General features: G+C 38.9%; 5 protein-coding genes across 8 annotated transcripts in view; 2 read left to right on the top strand and 3 right to left on the bottom strand.

Annotated features, from left to right (window-relative positions):
• The window catches only part of dnc (phosphodiesterase dunce), a 201,733-nt gene that overhangs the window by 138,329 nt on the left and 43,058 nt on the right, over window positions 1–20,346 (bottom strand). The window lies entirely within an intron of this gene.
• On the bottom strand, window positions 171–521 carry LOC138925657 (protein new-glue 1-like). Its single transcript, XM_070276530.1, has one exon. It carries the CDS (start codon window positions 519–521, stop codon window positions 171–173), a length of 351 nt encoding a protein of 116 aa, XP_070132631.1.
• Window positions 2,019–2,369, bottom strand: LOC138925656 (protein new-glue 1-like). Its single transcript, XM_070276529.1, has one exon. It carries the CDS (start codon window positions 2,367–2,369, stop codon window positions 2,019–2,021), a length of 351 nt encoding a protein of 116 aa, XP_070132630.1.
• LOC122321885 (protein new-glue 3-like) lies at window positions 3,896–4,327 on the top strand. The gene has a single exon (XM_043212924.1). The coding sequence runs from the start codon at window positions 3,896–3,898 to the stop codon at window positions 4,325–4,327; it is 432 nt and encodes a 143-aa protein (XP_043068859.1).
• Window positions 7,764–8,182, top strand: LOC108119398 (sperm-specific protein Phi-1). Its single transcript, XM_017232579.3, has one exon. The coding sequence runs from the start codon at window positions 7,808–7,810 to the stop codon at window positions 8,180–8,182; it is 375 nt and encodes a 124-aa protein (XP_017088068.3). The 5' UTR covers window positions 7,764–7,807.

The raw sequence follows: 20,346 nt of genomic DNA, 5'->3' as shown, positions 1-20,346 counted from the left end.
TTTTTTTTTTTATTTTTTGTGAATGCCTTTTTTAGAATAAGAAAAAAAGATCAGAACTTTTTACTAAAAAATAGGTCGAGTAACTAATACTAATAGACAGGTCGAGTGGAAGGTTGCTGGGGTCAAGGGATACCGTGGTCAGGGATCTAGGAGGTTCTTGAGGTGATGTTCTATTCGGAGTCGTCGTCCTGCCAGCTGCCCTTCCTGCCCTTTCTTCCGCTGCGCCTTCCTCCTCTGCGATGGCGTTTTATTATATGCTTCTTCGGTCCCTTCTTCGTCTTCTTTTTTGTCTTTCTAATCGTCTTCTTCTTGACAACCGCGGCGGACTTGGCGGTGGTGGTGGTGGTGGTCTCCGTGGTGGTGCTGCTGCCGGAGGCTGCGGCGGAGGCGGCGGTGGTGGTCGCCGCGGTGGTGGTGGTGGCCGAGGCGGAGGTGGTGGTGGTCGTGGCGGTGGCCGCCTGGGACTCACCCACCAGGACGCAGCCGAGGAGGGCCAGGAAGACAAAGGAGCAGATCTTCATGTTGTGGGACTGTTCAAAGACGAGTGACTGATGCTCTTCGGAAGATCTCCGGGGTTCTTTTATAGTCGGAACTATGGCTCTTTTGACTTCTATTTGCGAATCTTTGTTTAATTAACAATTGGCATTACTTTCTTCTGTTTGGACTGTTTTCGCAAATTGTGTCAATTTGTGGAGCTTACTATTTATTTTAGTTTTAAAGTTTTTTTGCGGAATTTTTAAGCTTCGCGTGGCGGCTTAGACTAGAACAGAGTCTTGTATTTTCAAAAAGAAAACTTGAAATCAAATTTTACTCATATATTGGAAAGCGAAACATTTTTGTATCCTTGCAGAGGATTACCCAGGAAAGGTGACATATCCGACCTTATATATATATATCAGACCTCCTGTCGAGCCAACCAAAGAACGCTGGCCGCATGACGTACGGCTCGCGAGGATAGATCCGTGAGAGTAAAGAAAAGTGTAGAAGTTTACGAAAAAGAGTGTTACTGAGCTAAGACGTTAATAAAATAAGTTTTTAAGTTAGATAACGAGAAAATTAAAAGCGAATATAGATTCGTGAAAAACATTACGTCCTGAGTATAATTTCAGCATATCGTTCTGTCTAATTCTACGCTTGAGCTTTCAGTTCTACGGTCTGTCTTTTAGTGTTAAGGCCAATATACTAACCGATCGGGCATGTCATGTCTTTTGTGTTTTTAGGACATTATTTAGATAATAAAACAGCGAAAATTATTCAGAAGAAAGTTTTTCAATTTTATCGTTTCCTATAATATAAAATTCCGATTTTTGGACTGAAACCTCACTCTCGAACTGGTTGTGAATGAAATAGTGAAATTTTTCGATCGAAAGCGATTTCTGTAGCAGCCATGCATAATAACTATAAAATAGTTCCATCGTTGACATTTCCCTTGATTTTTCGTCCTTTAACATTTAGTGTTGTAAAGCGTTAATTGATTTGACAAACACATGTTTTAATATTTTTAACCTTTTTTCAATTCTTGTTGCAAGTCCATTCGAGACATTTATGAATGAAAGTGGAGGAATAAACCATGACTTGGATATATCATAGATTATAATTTAAATTTTGCAGCTGATACAAGCTACCAAAATTTATAAACATATAATTTATTTTATCTTCAACATTTTCTAGACAACAGGAGGAGATACGAGACCCTAGTCACCGTGTAAGGGTAAACACTACGTTTGTTACTCAACACTGTTCCACCCACAACCTTTCATTTTGGTCGACAAGGCTACCTTATAGCTATTGTGCACTTAAAGATAAGAATAACAGTAAATTCCTTTAAAATTAAATTTTCAATACTTTTCATTTTGTATATTTATTTTTTTGTATTATTTTTTGTCAATGCCTTAAAAAAAAGTTATAAAACTATAAACTAAAATATTTAAACATATCTAGTCAGTGGTCGAGTGGAGAAGATGCTGGGGTCAAGGGATACGGTGGTCAGGGATCTAGGAGGTTCTTGAGGTGATGTTCTATTCGGAGTCGTCGTCCTGCCAGCTGCCCTTCCTTCCCTTTCTTCCGCTGCGCCTTCCTCCTCTGCGATGGCGTTTTATTATATGCTTCTTCGGTCCCTTCTTCGTCTTCTTTTTTGTCTTTCTAATCGTCTTCTTCTTGACAACCGCGGCGGACTTGGCGGTGGTGGTGGTGGTGGTCTCCGTGGTGGTGCTGCTGCCGGAGGCTGCGGCGGAGGCGGCGGTGGTGGTCGCCGCGGTGGTGGTGGTGGCCGAGGCGGAGGTGGTGGTGGTCGTGGCGGTGGCCGCCTGGGACTCACCCACCAGGACGCAGCCGAGGAGGGCCAGGAAGACAAAGGAGCAGATCTTCATGTTGTGGGACTGTTCAAAGACGAGTGACTGATGCTCTTCGGAAGATCTCCGGGGTTCTTTTATAGTCGGAACTATGGCTCTGTTGACTCCTATTTGCGAATCTTTGTTTAATTAACAATTGGCATTACTTTTTTCTGTTTGGACTGTTTTCGCAAATTGTGTCATTTTGTGGCGGTTACTATTTATTTTAGTTTTTAAGTTTTTTTGCGAGAAGCTTAAGCTTTGCGTGGCGGCTTAGACTTTGACAGGTGGTATGGCCTAGAGTCTAGACTCAAGAGTCTTCTGACTTGGCAGAGTCTTGAATGTTTGAAAAAGAGAATGAGGATCTGGTATCACCTTAAAGTAGTTTGTAAAAAGAAGAGCCTTTCGTAACCTTTTAAGTGAGTGAAGGATAGATTTTCGACCCAATAAGGTATATATATTTCTCTAAGGAACAATCAACATTATATCCTTTTTATAATATACCATAACTAAGGTTTCTTTTTTAGTTAAAATAAATAAATGTGGTTCCACGAATAAATTCTTTATTCAAAGGCTTCCTAACTCCGAAGCACCTGGATCATGTATGGATCCATATATGGACCCAGTTCCCTTTCTCGTAGAAGGACTTATGGTCTAGTGATTTTTTTACCTTGAGGCTTTGGTTAAAATTTTGTATTCTATTCAGTCAGAAATCTATTATCCTAATGTTATAGTCTGAGAGACTGCTGCGCTGCAGGGCAGTGGCATAGAAGAAGCTCGACAGTGTCTTCCTCCACTACGTGGGGTATTGTGGTGTAGCATTCATTCGCCTAGCGTGGCTTCCCACTAGCTTTTCATTTTATTCTTCATTAAAATAGATATTATACTACAAACATCTTTAAAGCCAAGAAATAATTAAAATGTATAAAAATCGATGTATTCGAAAGTATCAAAACTTCAACGGCAGGTGGCGTTTGAAATATATGTACATATGAAATATTAAGTAGCCGCTCTGTTGTCATTTAGTTAATTAATATATAAGATTGTTTTCTTTTTTAATATATATACTATATAAATATATTTATTTTTTCTGAATGCCTTAGAATTAAAAAAAAAAAGAATGGTTAGAATTATATAATAAAATAGAGCGAGTCAGTGGTCCGAAGACTCCCCCGGCGAGGCCAAAGACGGACCCCCGTCTTTGTCTGGCTTTGTCTCCGAAGATCTATGGGTTTATCCAGCGATCTGCAGTTTGGGGCCCATTGTTTGGTTTCTTTGGCTAATTGTGCCAAAAGTTTGCCAAAAAAGACGAGAAAGTTGTTGACAAAGACCGAGATCGTTGCCAAATAATTTGGCCATTGTGCTGCTGGAGACGGAGCTGGAGCAATTGTTCAAACAGCCAGGCTGGCATTCTAAAAATTACCAAACATGCAAGATGGAAGAGATGGCTTCTAATTAAAAGTGTGGGGAACTTTGTTGCTGTTTTGCATCACATGTTTTTAGGCCATTTTGGAATAAATAGGCCAGGAGAAGCTGACCCAATTATCAGTTGCAATTCAGCAATCATGAGATACTTGTGCGTTATCCTTCTCCTGGCCATGGTCGGTGTGGTGCGGATCGGTGAGTCCGACGGCGCATCCTCCCCAGCCACAACCTCTGCCTCGGCCACCACCACAACGGCTACCACAACCACCACAACCACGACCACTACCACGGCAGCCCCCGCCAGCGCCAGCGCCACCTCCACCGCCACAAACTCGACATCGACGTCCACCAAAACTAAGAAGAAACGTGTCAGGCACAGTATTAGGCGACGTCGTAGAGGACGCAGAGTTACAAGAATTCATCATCGCATAAATGGCGGTGACGGGGACAGCGATAGGAACCGAATTCGCAGGAACAGGATCACCTCTAGCTACGGTTCTAGTAGTTCCAGGACTAGCAGTCGCAGCGGCAGGCTTCGTAGTCGCCGTGAACGCAGGCTCTCCCGAGCATAGAAGAGTTTGGGAACTAAGGACTATCAAGGACTATTCCCGAACATTCTCCTCAATTTTAATTTTTTTCTAAAAAATTTTTCAAAAGCAAATAAAACATATCGATATGTAAATGATAGTTTTTTTTAAGGGGGTTTTTAGTTTAAAAAAAAATATTTAAAATTTTAGAAAGAAATTCTCTTAAAACTCAATTAGAAAAGTTATAAATATTTAAAACAAAAAAAACCTCCATAATATTCATCTTCAAAGGCTATAGGCTTTCAAACTCCCAATTGCGAATCAGATTTCTTACATTTCACCTTTCACAACCCACGGATATATATATATATACATAAATTCAAAATGCAGACATTGTGGCATTAAATATTTACACCAATGGGCTGGCAGTTGAGTTTTTGCTGGCTTTCCATTGAAAGCCATTAGTAAGGAAAGCGAAAAGTTGACGGCAAAACCCACAAAAGCCCCAAAAGGCAGTGGGCCACAGTTTTGCGTAGAATAAGAGAAAAGTTTTATATCCAAAAAATAAATGAAATTTCTCCTTTCTCTATAGATACTACCCACACACTAATAAAGAGGCTCTTCAAAAATCTAAAGCATAAAAAACAGAGCTTCAATGAAACCACATGAAACAGCGAGTATTTAAGTTAAATAGTTACAATTAAGTCATTAATTATCGGTGAGAAGTACTTAGAGCATAGTTTTAGGCGTCGGACCAAGATGAGCTCTAAAGTATGCACCAAAAATGGGGAAAAAAATACAAAGCAAACCCCTAAAAAAAAAACACACACAAGATACAATATCGCCAAGCAATCGAATCATTTTTTGATAAACCATCCACTTGATAGAGCCATAAAGAGAGCCCGAGCTTCCTGCCCGGTACTTGATATTGATTTTTATTGAGACATTTTGAAAAATTAATGTCTACGATGGGCCAGTGGGAGTATTATTCCCAGGAATCCAGGAAATGCGCCATCGACTTGTCGAATGATGAGCGACATTAATAAATCAATAGCGTTTTGATGGCAAATAATTCGAGAGCAGCCACGGGAATGCTGCAATACGCACAGGACACACAGGGGCACACAACAGGACTCACACACACACACATCCTTTTTGCGATAAACACACACATATACACGAAATATACTAAGGAGGAGTGTGTGTGTTTGGGGCATGATAAGTGACTTGCCAGTGACCAATAAAGGCACACAAAAAAAATTTAGAATTATTTTTAGATATAAATATATATAGATATATGTATAATATAATAAATATTATAATATATACTTGTTATTAAGTGTTTTTAAAATAAATAATATCATTTTTTTAAGGAGTTCTAAAATCTGAAATATTTGTATATTGTAAATATATATTTCTTATGATTATAATGCTTAAACTCTTAAAATTCCTAAATCCTAAAATACAGGAATTTTTTTTAGTATGTTGGAACTGTATAGTATGCACATAAATATATTTCTAAAGATTGCAATTAGTATAAACCTTTATTTTCTGATACTATATATAGAAGGGAATCTGGGATAAAAATAAAAAATGTAAAACCAATAATTGGAAATTTTTTATTTTTTTTCTAAAAACCCTTTTAAAAAAAACCTTTTTATTTCTCACACTTCTAAATAATATCCTCCCTATATAGAGAGTTGACTTTGCAAACTCGAGTCGAGTTATTTTATTGATTGATGTCCAGAAAATCAATTTTTTTTTCTGTTGCTTCTTATGGTCAGAAATAATAAATAAAAAAACACACACAAAAAATAATAAAAAGAGAAAAAGCAAAACAGGGAGGAAAAAAAAACAAGCGAATGCCATTAATTTTGTTGGCTTGGACCCCTACAATGGATCAAATGAAAACACTGACTTGTGTTGCGGACGCAACTCCGTGACACAAAAAGGTCGAAATGCTGGGGAACATCACTGACCTGTTTTCCTCCCCAAAAATAAAAAAATAAAAAAAAGGAAGGCAATTCCAAGTGAATTAATGAAAACGAGATTCGAACTTGAGACTGTGGGGATTTTACGAATGAATTTATTATTTCCGGGATTCATGATTTCTGTTGCAAGGCAGGGTAATTCTAATTAAATATTTCTTAAGATTTGTCTCTCAGATATCTCATTAAATTGCATAATTCCTGTTTTTAGTTTCCTTAGAGTGTAAGAGGGTGTGGGAGGGTGCCAATTAAATACGCAAATACTGGGCTTGGAAACTCAACCCATCCAGTCAAGTAACCGAGTAACAGAAAGCCATCTGACACGTGGCAACATATGGTGGAGCATTTTGATTTATTTGTGATTGTGGCATCACACACATTTGGGAATCGGGTTTTGTGGACCCATACCCATCCTAACAACCACACCTACACCCTTGGACCACCCGTGGTTATGGTGAGAATATTCTCGGTACTCGCCCTCTAATGAGCAATTTAATTATGCACATTGATTGATTGATTCTAATTGCGGGAAGGCGCAAGGGAGTCTGGAGAGTATTTGCTTTTTCCAACTAAAAGTTTGCAGACATTCTCAGGGAAGTGCTTTAAGATATTTTGCATTTTTTTAAAGAATTTAATATAATTATTGTTATTGTTATTTTATTCTTGTTTATTCTGACTCTTTATTATGTCTTTATTATGCCTTTATCTAGTTCACGTTCATATAACTCGACCACCACTTGAGCCTTACTATATGTGATAGTATCTCCCTTTTTTTTTTTTAATTATTTAAAAAAAAATAATTAAACATTTTTCTTTGCAACTTATTTTAAAGCCTTGTTAAGTAATCAACAGTGTTTACCCTTCCAAATTGATGTCAGAATAATATTTAAAACATTCCCCACATGTGTCTAATATTTGTTTCTTTATATTTAACATTTATGTTTAATTTCAGAGACAAAAATATTTTAAAATAAAACTATAAAGAGGGCCTCCACCTGTGGGTGTTTATCTATTGTATTGTATTGACTGAGCAAAGTTCATGATCAATGCCAAAACCAAAGCGTAAAAAACTTTCAAAAATCTAATTAAATATTTAACAAGTAATCCCCCCACAAAAACAATATTTGATTTGTTTAATTTTTGGGAGAAGCGCCTTGAAGAGAGATTCCCTCAATGAACGAAGATGTCACCAAAAATACCAAAATAAATAAATAATAAAATAAATAAAATTAAGAACGTAATTATAAAGCCTAAGAATGAAGGCGCATGTGTGGGCGTCGTTTCAACGACGTTATCATGAACTAATATTATTTATTTTAGAGACATTTGTGTAAATAATTTAACATGAAGCATTCAAGCTCGAAAGGCAAACACTAAATGTTTTGGAACAGTGACGCAAAGAATGAAAAAGACCACCGCTGGTGAAGCTGGCTGGCTGGATGGAAACGAGTATAAATAGTCCAAAACGAGGCCTAAGATTGGCAGTGAAGAAGTCGACTTCTTCCAACCAGAATTACCAAGAAAAAATCAGTCCAACATGAAGCTCCACTGGCTATTGTTTGCCGTTGTCCTGATTTGTGCCCTGCCCGGTATATCAAGCACCACCTCCGAGTCCACATCCTCCACATCCACGGAGTCATCCACGGACGCCAGCGACTCCACCAGCACCAGCACCGCTGCCTCCTCCTCATCCTCCTCTTCGGACACCACTGAGGCTAGCAGCAGCAGCAGCGACACTGCCACCTCCGCCAGCTCCTCCAGTTCCTCGTCCAGCTCCTCCAAGAAGAAGAAGTCCGCCGCCGCCAAGAAGCGTGCGGCCAAGAGGCGTGCCGCCGCTCGCAAGAGGCGTCAAGCCAAGAGGCGTGCTGCCGCCAAGAAGCGGGCGGCCAAGCGGCGTGCCAACAGGGGTTAAGCAATTCCCATTCCAGGAGCAGCGATTCCCTCCTCACCAGTCCGATCCTAGCAGAGTAACCTAATTTTTTTTTCCAACTCTCTCTTGTAAGATCCTCTGAAGGACTCCAAATAAATCCGGCTATGATATAAAAATGCAACAACTATGTTTCATTTGGTTGTAAACTTTCTAGTACTGATCTCCGAAGAAGTCTATATCTTTCTCGAATCCCAAACGATCCTTTAGAGGTCTATCTTAACTAGACGTATCTATAACTTAAACAATTTCGTTTTTATCATAAAGGAGAATACCGTAAAAGATTTATAAATGGATTAATGGATCAATTTGCATACAAAAATTGCGAACATTTTGGATCAATATTTTTTCAATTTTCCTGATAGAACTCCTTGTGAAAACCCGAGCCCCCATACAGGCGCCTTACAGAATCAATATCATTGCTAATTCTTAACGGATCCTTACCAGGAATACCTTATAGTAAAATATATATCCATATAATTCGAAATTTTTCTGAAGGAACGCCTTACTGAAGACCAAATCTACACATATGGCCCAGTAACAAGTCTATATCTTTGCCTTTTGATTCTATCCTCAAGCGGAATGTCTTAAAAGCAGCTTTAATGTAAGATGTACATAAATTACCAATATATAAGTTCTTCCAGAGTCTATATTTTGCCGCAAGTATTGAAGTATAACCTTCATTGAAGGCCACATCTTAGAGTCCATAGTGACTATCTGTGGGTGCTGGCTTTTAAGTAAATAATTAGTTTGAAATAAAAGCTAAGCCTTGAAGGTAATTTTTTTGTTGAAAAACATGCAAGGAATTCCCCGTCAATTCTTGAAATGAATTAAAAATTAGAAATACAATTTTTGCCATCGCACGCGCCGAACAAGAAACCACAAAACAATGGCAGTGATACAAAAAACAAGAAAGGAAAGCTAACTTCGGGCGGAGCCGAAGTTGATATACCCTTGCAGTTAAAACCGGATATATATCGCAAACATCGGATTTAGTTGGCCGATCCTTATGATTACATTATAATAAAACCAATTAATTAAATTACAAAATCTAAAAAAAAAGTCCCAAGCTTCTATCGTCAAAAAAAACAAAGTTGTTATTTTTACTAAACACCAAATACCATTTCTGATCGTTCAGTTATATGGCAGCTATAAGATATAGTCGGCCGATCCTTATGAAATTTGGTAGGTTGGATCAACTGACCAAAAATAGAATCTGTATGGAATTCCAGCATTCTATCTTCAAAAACACGAAAGTTGGGTCATTTCCGATCGTTCAGTTATATGACAGCTATAGGATATAGTCGGCCGATCCTTATGAAATTTGGCACATCGTATTGTTTTGCCAAAAATAGCTCTCATGTTAAATTAGAACTTTCTAACTTTAAAAACACCAAAGTTATACCATTTCCGATCAATCAGTTATATGGCAGCTATAGGATATAGTCGACCGATCCCGGTCGTTCCGACTTATATACTGCGTGCAAAGGAAAGAAGGGTGTGTGCAAAGTTTCAAGTCGATAGCTTTAAAACTGAGAGACTAGTTCGCGTAGAAACGGACAGACAGACAGACAGACGGACAGACGGACAGACGGACAGACGGACAGACGGACATGCTCATATCAACTCAGGAGGTGATCCTGATCAAGAATATATATACTTTATAGGGTCGGAGATGTCTCCTTCACTGCGTTGCACACTTTTGGACAAAATTATAATACCCTCTGCAAGGGTATAAAAAGAGAAGAAAATTTTATGGGGCATTTGGAATGAACTGAATCGGTTAGCTTGATTACTTGACCCCGTTGCACATTGTTGTTGCGCCAAGGGTGCCAAGGGTGAAAGGTTAAAGCTGCCACACTCTGCCACACACATATGTATACCCATTTATACCCACAGGAATGTACTTGTATATATGAGTACTGCAATAAAAAGCAACAAGTTGAAAGACCACGCAAGCAAAAAAAAAGCAAAAGCCATCAAGGTTCCTCATTCCACATATGCCATTTGCCCAACCAAACCTTTGGCCCATTCCAATTCCGGATCGGGATCTGGATCTGGGGAGGGTGTATATACTACTACGAGTACTGGTATACTTGGAAGCAAAAACCCCAAAACCCATCAGCAATTCGAGCATATAAAAATGGTTATAACCCAAGAATGGCGGACTGATTTTTTATGACTGAAGCGACAACGACATGGTGGATACTCTATAGGGGAAATAATAATATATGAGAGGGATATCTATATAGGATAATTATATGATATATATAGGGTATTTAGGGTAATTATAATTATCCCTCCTTAGCAGTACTGTAAACCATATACCTGATTTATTAGAGTTTTGGGATAGGGTTTTTAAGTAAAAATATTAAGATTCTTGGGATATATTTTATAATATTAAGAAAAGGTCTTTAAAGTCCTTGAAAAATTCCTTAAAATTGGTATATTGCCAGAAGTACTACAGGGGTATGTATATGAGACCTCTCTAGAAGATCCATAGACCGTTTAAATTTTTTAAATATCTTAGCATACTTTTTGCAGACATTTCCTTTTAGTATTTTTTTGTAATAACCCCCTTTCAAAAACCAAATCCCACCTATCATAAACCCCTATATCATTCCCCTTAAAATTCAATTTTAAACCAAAATTTGTACATAATCATAATACTCTTTAGTTAGTTAAGGGTATTCAGTTGGAAAACAATAACAAGCAGCAAACAGCATTGCAAACGTAATACAATGGGCACAACTGTTGCTGTTCGGTGTTCGGTATTATACTACTCTTCCATATATAGTATAGCATTGAGGGAGAGGCCAGATATCGGTGTGAAAGAAAGAAAGAGAGAGAGAGAACAATAAAGGCATGGCAAGTGACATTCGTCTTCCAGACAAAGAAAGAGACGGCAACGGCAACGGAGTGGAAAATACAGAAGAAACTCACAAACAGAATCCAAGCGAAAACAAAAGGGCATATGTTTTGTTCTTCTGGGATGCTGATGGCAGATGGCAGAAGTGAAAGAGACGGAAACAGGGTGTTAAAGACACTGAGAGAGAGATAGGTATACCCAAGGAGCTTGAAAGTATGCTTTAAAAAATGTTCAAACTTAATTTTTTTTTGAAATTTCTTGAGATTTTTAGATTCTGATGTATATCATAGTTTTTTAAATAAATTTTAGATATATCTTTATATATACTTGTATATCCTTGCATATATTTTTATATCCTCTCCCCCAGGACACCCTGTATTTATGTATATTGATATGCTGCGCTTTGTGGCCATTGATGTTGATATGCTCGACGTGACTTATATTATATGTACGCACATCATGTTTTTTTTCTCCCCCCCATCTGAGGACTGAGAAGGCATCGAAAGAGACAGGACTTGTGGCAATAGAAAAGGAGAGGGCGAATGCCATACAATTACGCCTTGTTTGTCCGTGACTTGTTCTTCTTTATATATTCTAAGTTTTTTTTTTGTCTGGTTCATATTATTGTTATTGTTACGAGGCCCAATTCTTTGGAAATTTTGGCTTACTGCTTATTATTTTGCAAATACTTCAGGCCATCATCAGAGCCGCCCACAAAGTTTATTTTATTTTTTTGAAAAACACTATATAAGCTCCTTGGATATGTTGGGGCTGTGAGGCTTAAAATTTTGAAAGTTGACGAGTGACAAGTGTGTGTATTAGTTGAGCTCCACAACACAAAAAAAAAATAAGAGGGCTTAGATCAACAAGTGGGTGGATGTACAACAGAGCTATATCCTTATAGTCAGGCTAAAGTCATTCTCTTATAAAAGAACCTTTAAAGTAATATTAAATACTCCCCCCCGTCAAGGTCAAATAAAAAAAGCCTCTGGCTAAAAGTCAGGGAAAAGTCAAGTTCACGAACATTTCGCCATGAAAGGCCATTGCCGGGGACAAAGTTATATTGCCTGGGGTTAAGCAAACCGACTTGGGGCTTACTTATGTCAAGTTTGGTTACACTTCAGTTCTTGGTTAGAGGCTCCGCCCTCCCCCATGTCCTGGGAGAAACAATTAGTTTAGCTGGAAAAAGTCTCCATCCGAATGGTCTGTTTTTGGCCAAATTGCTTTCCCTAATTTGCTTTTCTTTCTCTTATTTTTATTATACCCTTGCAGAGGGTATTATAATTTTGTCCAAAAGTGTGCAACGCAGTGAAGGAGACATCTCCGACCCTATAAAGTATATATATTCCTGATCAGGATCACCTCCTGAGTTGATATGAGCATGTCCGTCTGTCCGTCTGTCCGTCTGTCCGTCTGTCCGTCTGTCCGTCTGTCTGTCCGTCTGTCTGTCTGTCCGTTTCTACGCGAACTAGTCTCTCAGTTTTGAAGCTATCGTCTTGAAACTTTGCACACACCCTTCTTTCCTTTGCACGCAGTATATAAGTCGGAACGGCCGGGATCGGCCGACTATATCCTATAGCTGCCATATAACTGATTGATCGGAAATGGTATAACTTTGGTGTTTTTAAATTTAGAGACTTCAAATTTAACATGAGAGCTATTTTTGGCGACAAATTACGACATGCCAAATTTCATAAGGATCGGCCGACTATATCTTATAGCTGCCATATAACTGAACGATCGGAAATGACCCAACTTTCGTGTTTTTGAAGATAGAAAGCTGGAATTTGCTACAGATTATATTTTTGTTCAGTTAATCCGACCTACCAAATTTCATTAGGATCGGCCGACTATATCCTATAGCTGCCATATAACTGAACGATCGGAAATGGTATTTGGTAGAAATATCAACTTTCGTATTTTTGAAGATAGAAGCTTGGGATTTTTTTTTAGATTTTTTATTGTAATTAATTGGTTTTATTATGATGTAATCATAAGGATCGGCCAACTATATCCGATGTTTGCGATATATATCCAGTTTTAACTGCAAGGGTATATAAACTTCGGCTCCGCCCGAAGTTAGCTTTCCTTTCTTGTTTTTATTTATTTTGACTTTATTTTTTGTTTTTTTCTTCTGGCTCGCCCCTCGAATTCGTATGCAAAGAGCGCATAAATTTAATCAGTTAGTAGAAATGTCTGTATTTCTATGCTTTTTTTCTGCTTTTGGCCAGGCTTAGGGGGGCGTTTTGTGTGGGGGCGTGGTCGGTCGGGTCGTAGGTGTGGCCTAGACTCTGCGTGTTGGCCAAGAAATAGAGACACGACATGGGTATTGCAACAGGGTGAGACCATTTCCATTGTTCCCGATGGGATCTCTTGAAAATGCGGTTTTTGCCAAAAGGGCCCACTGCGATGGCTATATCTTCCCCGATTCTCAACCGATTCCCAAGCGGAGTACCTTAAACGATTTCTAGATCGATTTGCTATCATTCTGCATCAAAATCCTGAGACAAAATATTTTTTCGATTTTTTGTCCATTTTTCCTGATGGATCCGTTAAAAATGGGGTTTTCCCTATAGGGCCCACAGCGATGGCTATATCTTCCCCAATTCTCATCCGATTCTTAAGCGGAGTACCTTAAACGATTTCTAGATCGATTTGCTATCATTCTGCATCAAAATCCTGAGACAAAATATTTTTCCGATTTTTTGTCCATTTTTCCTGATGGATCCCTTGAAAATTGGGTTTTCCCTATAGGGCCCACAGCGATGGCTATATCTTCCCCAATTCTCATCCGATTCCCAAGCGGAGTACCTTAAACGATTTCTAGATCGATTTGCTATCATTCTGCATCAAAATCCTGAGACAAAATATTTTTCCGATTTTTTGTCCATTTTTCCTGATGGATCCCTTAAAAATGGGGTTTTCCCTATAGGGCCCACAGCGATGGCTATATCTTCTCCAATTCTAATCCGATTCTCAAGCGGAGTACCTTAAACGATTTCTAGATCGATTTGCTATCATTCTGCATCAAAATCCTGAGACAAAATATTTTTTCGATTTTTTGTCCATTTTTTCCTGATGGATCCCTTGAAATTGGGTTTTTCCCCTATAGGGCCCACAGCGATGGCTATATCTTTCCCAATTCTAATCCGATTCTCAAGCGGAGTACCTTAAACACTTAAGGCCCACCGTGATGGCTATATTCTTAGTTTTTTTTTGCAAAGTTCTATCACCGACCCTGATTTCCTTAGATTTTTTCCATGTCCTGGCCGTGTCCTGTTTTCTGGTTTTATTTCCATTTCTTCTAGATTTTTGTTTTGTATTCTTGTGTGGCATTGCTTTTCTGGCCTCTGCCTCTGGCTCTGGCCTTTGCCTGTGCCAGTTGCCATTTCCTGAATGTGCTAAACCAATAAAGCAACTTTTGACATGTCTGCCGGCTGTTTGAATTGCGTCCTAATTGTGCCACTCAGTAGTATGTGTGTGTCTCTATATCCTCTCTTATCTCTCTTTTATTTTTTTTCTGTATTATTTTTGGATGCCTACGTGTGTGGGCTGTACAGGATCTATCATATACACATCTACTGAGATTTTGTTTCCCTCACACCCTCGATACAAACCCACACACGTTGTCAAATTTTCTGGAGAAAGTCTGGTATGCGACGACAAGGTGACACGACTCGATTCGACTCCAATTATCGAGGCATTTCAATCGACGTCAATCAATCAATCAATTAGCCGCATGCCTCGTCTATGCATCAATCAAATGCAGACCCTCTCTGCTCCACCTCTACGATTCAATAAAGATCAATTTTCGTTTCGGGACTCACTGGCTTGGCTTTTCGTTTAAGTTTAATGTCATGGCAGCTTAAATTTTTGTGCCGCGACGGATTCTGAAGCTGATATCCGGACCAGCTGGGCTAATTATTCGAGAGGCAAGCCACCAGAACGCCACCAAACTGGCCAACTCATCCCGCACCCGAATCCGAACCCAATTTCCTTCTCAATCTTCAGTCAACATCATCAATCTTTTGTGTTTTTCGTGGCGCTGGCGATGGTGGTGGTGGTGGTGGTGGGGGGAAAGCCCAGCAATTTGACAGCGATTGCGACATTTACAACTGTTCATCATCAGTGGATTTTGGGGTCCAGAATCTACTAATCTGCTCCAGAAAAACAAAACGATTTCCAGGATAATAAGGAAGGGTCTGTTAGAGTTTAAGGAAACGGATATATAGGAAGCTCTTAGGATAGATAATAGGAAGATACGCTTTACTCCACTCCTTTACACTTTCCCAACAAAACAGACCTTCAAATACCTTTCATAACTACTTGTTTTATTTCCACTCCTCCGCTCAAACTATTTTCTCTATTTCTCTTTAAAGTAAAAGCATTCACAGTCAATTGAAGACAATGTTTTGTGCAAAAAATTGTTTCCCCACTTTTTTTTATGTCGCTGACAGACATCCAGAGCCGTAGCTGGAGGGAATGAAGAGAGCTTGAGGGCGTGCCATGATGGACCACCAACAAGCCACAACAACAAGCCCAGTTCATAGACAACGAATGACATATTTTTTTGTTTTTGCATTTTCATGTAGACTTGTTTTTTGTATTTTCTTTTTTTTTCTGTTTTTGGGTAGCATTTTAATGCATGCAATGCCGCAGACATGACCACAGCAACCGTGCAACAGCAAAAGCAGAGCACCCTTCCAGGGAAAAATTCCCCCAGACACCACACTCTGGAAACTGAAAGCCAAACGGGGGAGGAGGAAAACTAGAGACGGGAAACAGGAGATACCTTAATGCCACAGAAAACAAGTTATCTTATTAACTAATTAGAGTCAAATAGAATTAACTAAAACAATTACTGTCACGTTAGCTAATTAAAAGCAAAGGAATTCAGCTTAAATCTTATCCAATCAGGATAACAAAGCTTTTGCATTTTTTTGGTAATTTAATATTTTGTAGCCCTTTTGATTTAAAAATTATAATTGAAATTGTTTTATTATAACCCTGTGGGCTCCCGTAATTATCTGATTCACAACCTCACAATGATTTTGATTATTGAATTAATTCATTGGACAAGTGGACACAAAAGCAAACTGAAAGCCTGCATGAATAATTAATTTATTTAAAACTCAGCCTCATGCTCAGTGCATTATTTAGTTTCAATTATTTAATTAAATTATTAATGCCGCTTATAATGCAATCAAGTTTAAATGGCCATTAAAAATGTAGCCAACCAAAAGGGCACACTGGCTGGCCCTTAAGGCGCATGTTTGCTACGAAGGACTTTACCAAGGATTCCCTAATTGAGAGAAGGTAGTGGGCCATTTAGCCTGTTTTGGCCAATAATTTAAAATTAACACCTGCACACACGCACAGGTAAGTGCCGTCCGTCCTCCATCGTCCATAGTCCCTCCTCCATTTTTCATGAGACTCTATTTTTGTATGCAAACCCCATAAACACACACAACCATAGACTAGCTACCTTTTTAGCCATTTTTACCTTGCCCACCTGACCGGGTAGGTATATACATAGGTAGCTGGCTCAAAACCGCATTTGTTTGCGGCCAAAGCTGAAAATCAATAACCATCTCGCACACAGCCCTAATAATAGATCTCTTCTAGCTGGCGCCAGCTAGAGTCTCTCTTTTCACTCTTTTTTTTTTTCCTCAAAATACACATTTTTCCATACAACAAAATTTTCAGAATCAGAAAATAAGTGCGTTTTTCCGACCGACCAGCTTATGTATTTAATTGTTGGATGTGTGTTGAAAGATTGACGGATACACTGACTAGTAGACTGGTAGACTGGCAGACTGAGAGACTGGATGTTCTGATTGATGAATGGGCGAAATGCATTATGGAAACACTCTCGAGTGGATGCATCATCGTTATCTGCACATTTTCGCACAAATGTCTGCATTTTGCATGAAAATCTGGCAAAAGTTGCAAATTTGTATAAAGCTTGGCTGTCTATTTGGGCTTTTGGAAGCTAATTAGTGAGAATGGAATGATTTTTGATGTTCTACGTTTTACACTGGGAATTTATTAGGGATTTAAAAAAGATAACTCATACTTATAGCTATATTATAGGATCTTATATGCCTTTTGTGTCACGGTCGCCATTAATTAGTAGTTCTTAGTGTCACGGTTGCCATATTATATGAAACCTACTGCTTTTAAAATTTGTTGCAGATTTGAAAAGATATTTCTTAGATCAAGAAACGATAAAAATATAAAAGACACCAAAAAACATGCAAAGGTCATGGTTGCCATAATTAAAAGCCTTTTTTTGTCACGGTCGCCATATTTAAGCAAATCAATAGTTTATAAATATATTTAAGATTCTAAAACATATGTTATAACTTCTGGTATAGGATTACCGTTCATATAGAGCCCCCATTCTCCTTCAATTCAAAAAATAAATAAAAAAATACATTCCCAAAACCAACAAATGTGGTATTTGTTCTTTTTTTTATGTGGGATATGGAGTTGAGTGGTTTAAGAAGCTCAAACAAAGCATCATTTGTTTTCCCCACCAACAGGAATTTGTAGACATTTGTAGAAACGCATGCAAATGGCGAATGTTCGGGGGCAGTTCGTCAAAATGAAGCCATTTGTATGCCCGGCCAGGCTCCAAACTCCATTTTCATTTTTCCAACCCCCATGTTTTCCGCCCAACTCCCCCCAAAAAACCACACATGGCACTTGAAACACACTCTCTTTGGCGAATTTGTCGCTTATTTATTTTTGTTTTGTTCTTTTTTTTCGGGAACATTTTTGGTATTTGGCCTCTGGGTGACAAGAGTCTAGAAAACATCGAAATTCTTCAAACTCTGTCGCGGAAAACATGGCCATAATTTGCTTCATCAAAATGGGGAACAGTTTGGGCGGCAACATACGCCACAAAAATAAATAAATTCCGTTTGTATGTTGTCTTTTTTAATGGTCCTCTAAGGCCATTAAGTATAAACTAAACAAACCCTTTTAAATCTTTACAAAAAACAAACACTATTTCTATAAAAAATTGCGTGTTTGGAAAATGGTCGAGAAAATAATAATAATTTTCCATTTTCCACGTGTGTACAGTGTGTGTGTTTGGGGGAAGAAAACTTATTCAGTTGGCAGTTTTCGGTGAACACGCAACCGCGTTGGCAGCTCTCTGGCAACGCCTTCCAAAGTTTTTAATAAAATTGTCAGCTGCTTGTTGGGGAAAAGAAAGAGTTGCCGCCGCGTTGCTTATCCACTTTGATTGATTTCGAAATCAATTTCCTAATCTTTTTTCTGGAACACGGTGGGGCGCCCCCCCAGAAAACCTCACCATTTCATTCACTTTTGGCTCAGCCCTGGCGTCTCCTCCTCTAAAGTCCTTCCTTCCCATCCCGGTCTTTCTTTTTATTTCTGCTCTAGTTTCCTAGCAGGATATTCGGGCGTGTTGCTGTCGTAAAGTTGTACGAGTAGTGTCCAAGGACGCCCGCTTGGCTTCATAAAAATAGTTGTAAATTTCCAAGCAGTCTGCATAAATTCAGACCGGATCCATACTAACACACACAACCTACCATCTCTTTATTCATCTTATACTTGGATATATATATACATATATATTATATGTATTGAGAGGGAGCTCCTGTTTCCTGTATCCTGTATGTTCCCCCTTACTGTCAGTAACTTTCACACGTCGTTTCATTTCTGGGAAGCAGTAAAAAGTGACGCAACTTTTGTGCACATTGTCAACAGTCGTAAATTCAGCTCCTTGCTCCTGGCTAAGCTTGATTATCCTGCTAGCTGTTCAACTAGGGGTAACAGTTCTCAAGATGTTGTCCTTCTGACAATACACAAATAAGCACTGAGAGAAAACACAAACTATGCATCCAATTAGCTATTTGTGTCACTGTCGCCATTAATAAGAAGTCCATGGTGTCACGGTCGCCATAAGTGTATATTTATGTTTGTCACTGTCGTCACTTTTTAACAAATCATAAAACCCCAAAAAAGTAATTATATTTGTGTATTATTATAAAATCCCTTTCGAAAACCCTTTGTCCCAGACCCAAAATCCATTTTTTATGACTTTTCCCTGCCCTGCCCCTCACATTTCCAACCTAATTATTTTTCTCTTTCGCTTTTGGGGCTTGCAAATTGTCTGTCCGGCTGGTGACAGTCCTGCGGACATCTGTCCGCAAAAGTGTGCAACGGAATTTTGTGCAACAGTTTGCCACAAGTCCCCCGGATGTCACCCTACTATTCTGCCATCCTTCCACCCTCTTGTTCACATTCAGTGTTTTCTCCTTGTAATGGCATTTATGATTTGTTGGCTTCCAACTTTGTTGACTCGATGGAAGGGGGGTTTTTTTTGGGGGGTAAGAGTAAAGAATAGTAGTTGGGCTATGGGTCCGGGTCGGTGTCTGGGTCTAGGTCCGGGTCTGAGTCCACCTGCAGCCTGACAGCTGTCACTGGGAGTCCATATGTCCACACACAGTTACTCAGGCACACACCCGAGGATAAGTAGACGTGTACAGTGGAAAAATAAGCGAAAGTTTCGTAACTCTTTCTATAAGATATAAGCCTCTAGACCAAGATCTTTGACAATAATAGTTCTCTACTATTTTTTCTCAGTGCTTGATTCAACTGATGTATGAGAAGATATAGCCATTTGCCGGGTTGGCAATTCCATTTTCACTTCTGGGCAAAAACAAATTCAATTACAAGCCAAGGAAAATGTGCGTCGAGATCCAAGGCAAGATGGGGCGTAAAAAAAATATATATATGTATGTACATATATATGTGTATATACGGGGCGGGACAAGATATGCCAGTAGTGATGGTTGGATAAGGAAACGCTCTGATACATACATATGTTTAGCTAAAATTAAAATCATATGCATGAAATGAGCGCGAAATTGAAATGGAATGAAATAAATAAGAATGCGTGGCGTGGGTAGTCTGTGGCTGAGATGACTAAGACATCTCTCCATCTTGACATTTCCAGCATGATTTTGATGGGGACTTGAGTTTCTGTTTCAGTTTCTGTTTCAATTGGATGGCGTTGCTTCTAATCTTCTTCAAAGCGAGAAGGAGAATGAGAACTCTCGTCTAAAAGTCCGAAATAAAGTTTAACGAACTCTAAATGCTCAAGAAGCATGATAGCGAGCGAATGGCAAGCGAAATGGGCGAAAACTTTGTTGGCCTGCGCTGCTAGGAAAACTAGGAAATTGCATAAAAGCTAGCTAGAGAGGAAGTGGAGTGCCAGTTAATTGGCAGAACCTTAAAAAAAATACAT

This window comes from Drosophila bipectinata, chromosome XR (genome assembly GCF_030179905.1).
Source record: "Drosophila bipectinata strain 14024-0381.07 chromosome XR, DbipHiC1v2, whole genome shotgun sequence".
NCBI lineage: Eukaryota > Metazoa > Arthropoda > Insecta > Diptera > Drosophilidae > Drosophila > Drosophila bipectinata.
This window is presented reverse-complemented; position numbering and strand designations above follow the sequence as displayed.

What these genes read in the sequence shown, in the direction of transcription:
- LOC138925657 (XM_070276530.1), bottom strand. Translation starts at nt 521, where the DNA reads ATGAAGATCTGCTCCTTTGTCTTCCTGGCCCTCCTCGGCTGCGTCCTG.
- LOC138925656 (XM_070276529.1), bottom strand. Translation starts at nt 2,369, where the DNA reads ATGAAGATCTGCTCCTTTGTCTTCCTGGCCCTCCTCGGCTGCGTCCTG.
- LOC122321885 (XM_043212924.1), top strand. Translation starts at nt 3,896, where the DNA reads ATGAGATACTTGTGCGTTATCCTTCTCCTGGCCATGGTCGGTGTGGTG.
- LOC108119398 (XM_017232579.3), top strand. Translation starts at nt 7,808, where the DNA reads ATGAAGCTCCACTGGCTATTGTTTGCCGTTGTCCTGATTTGTGCCCTG.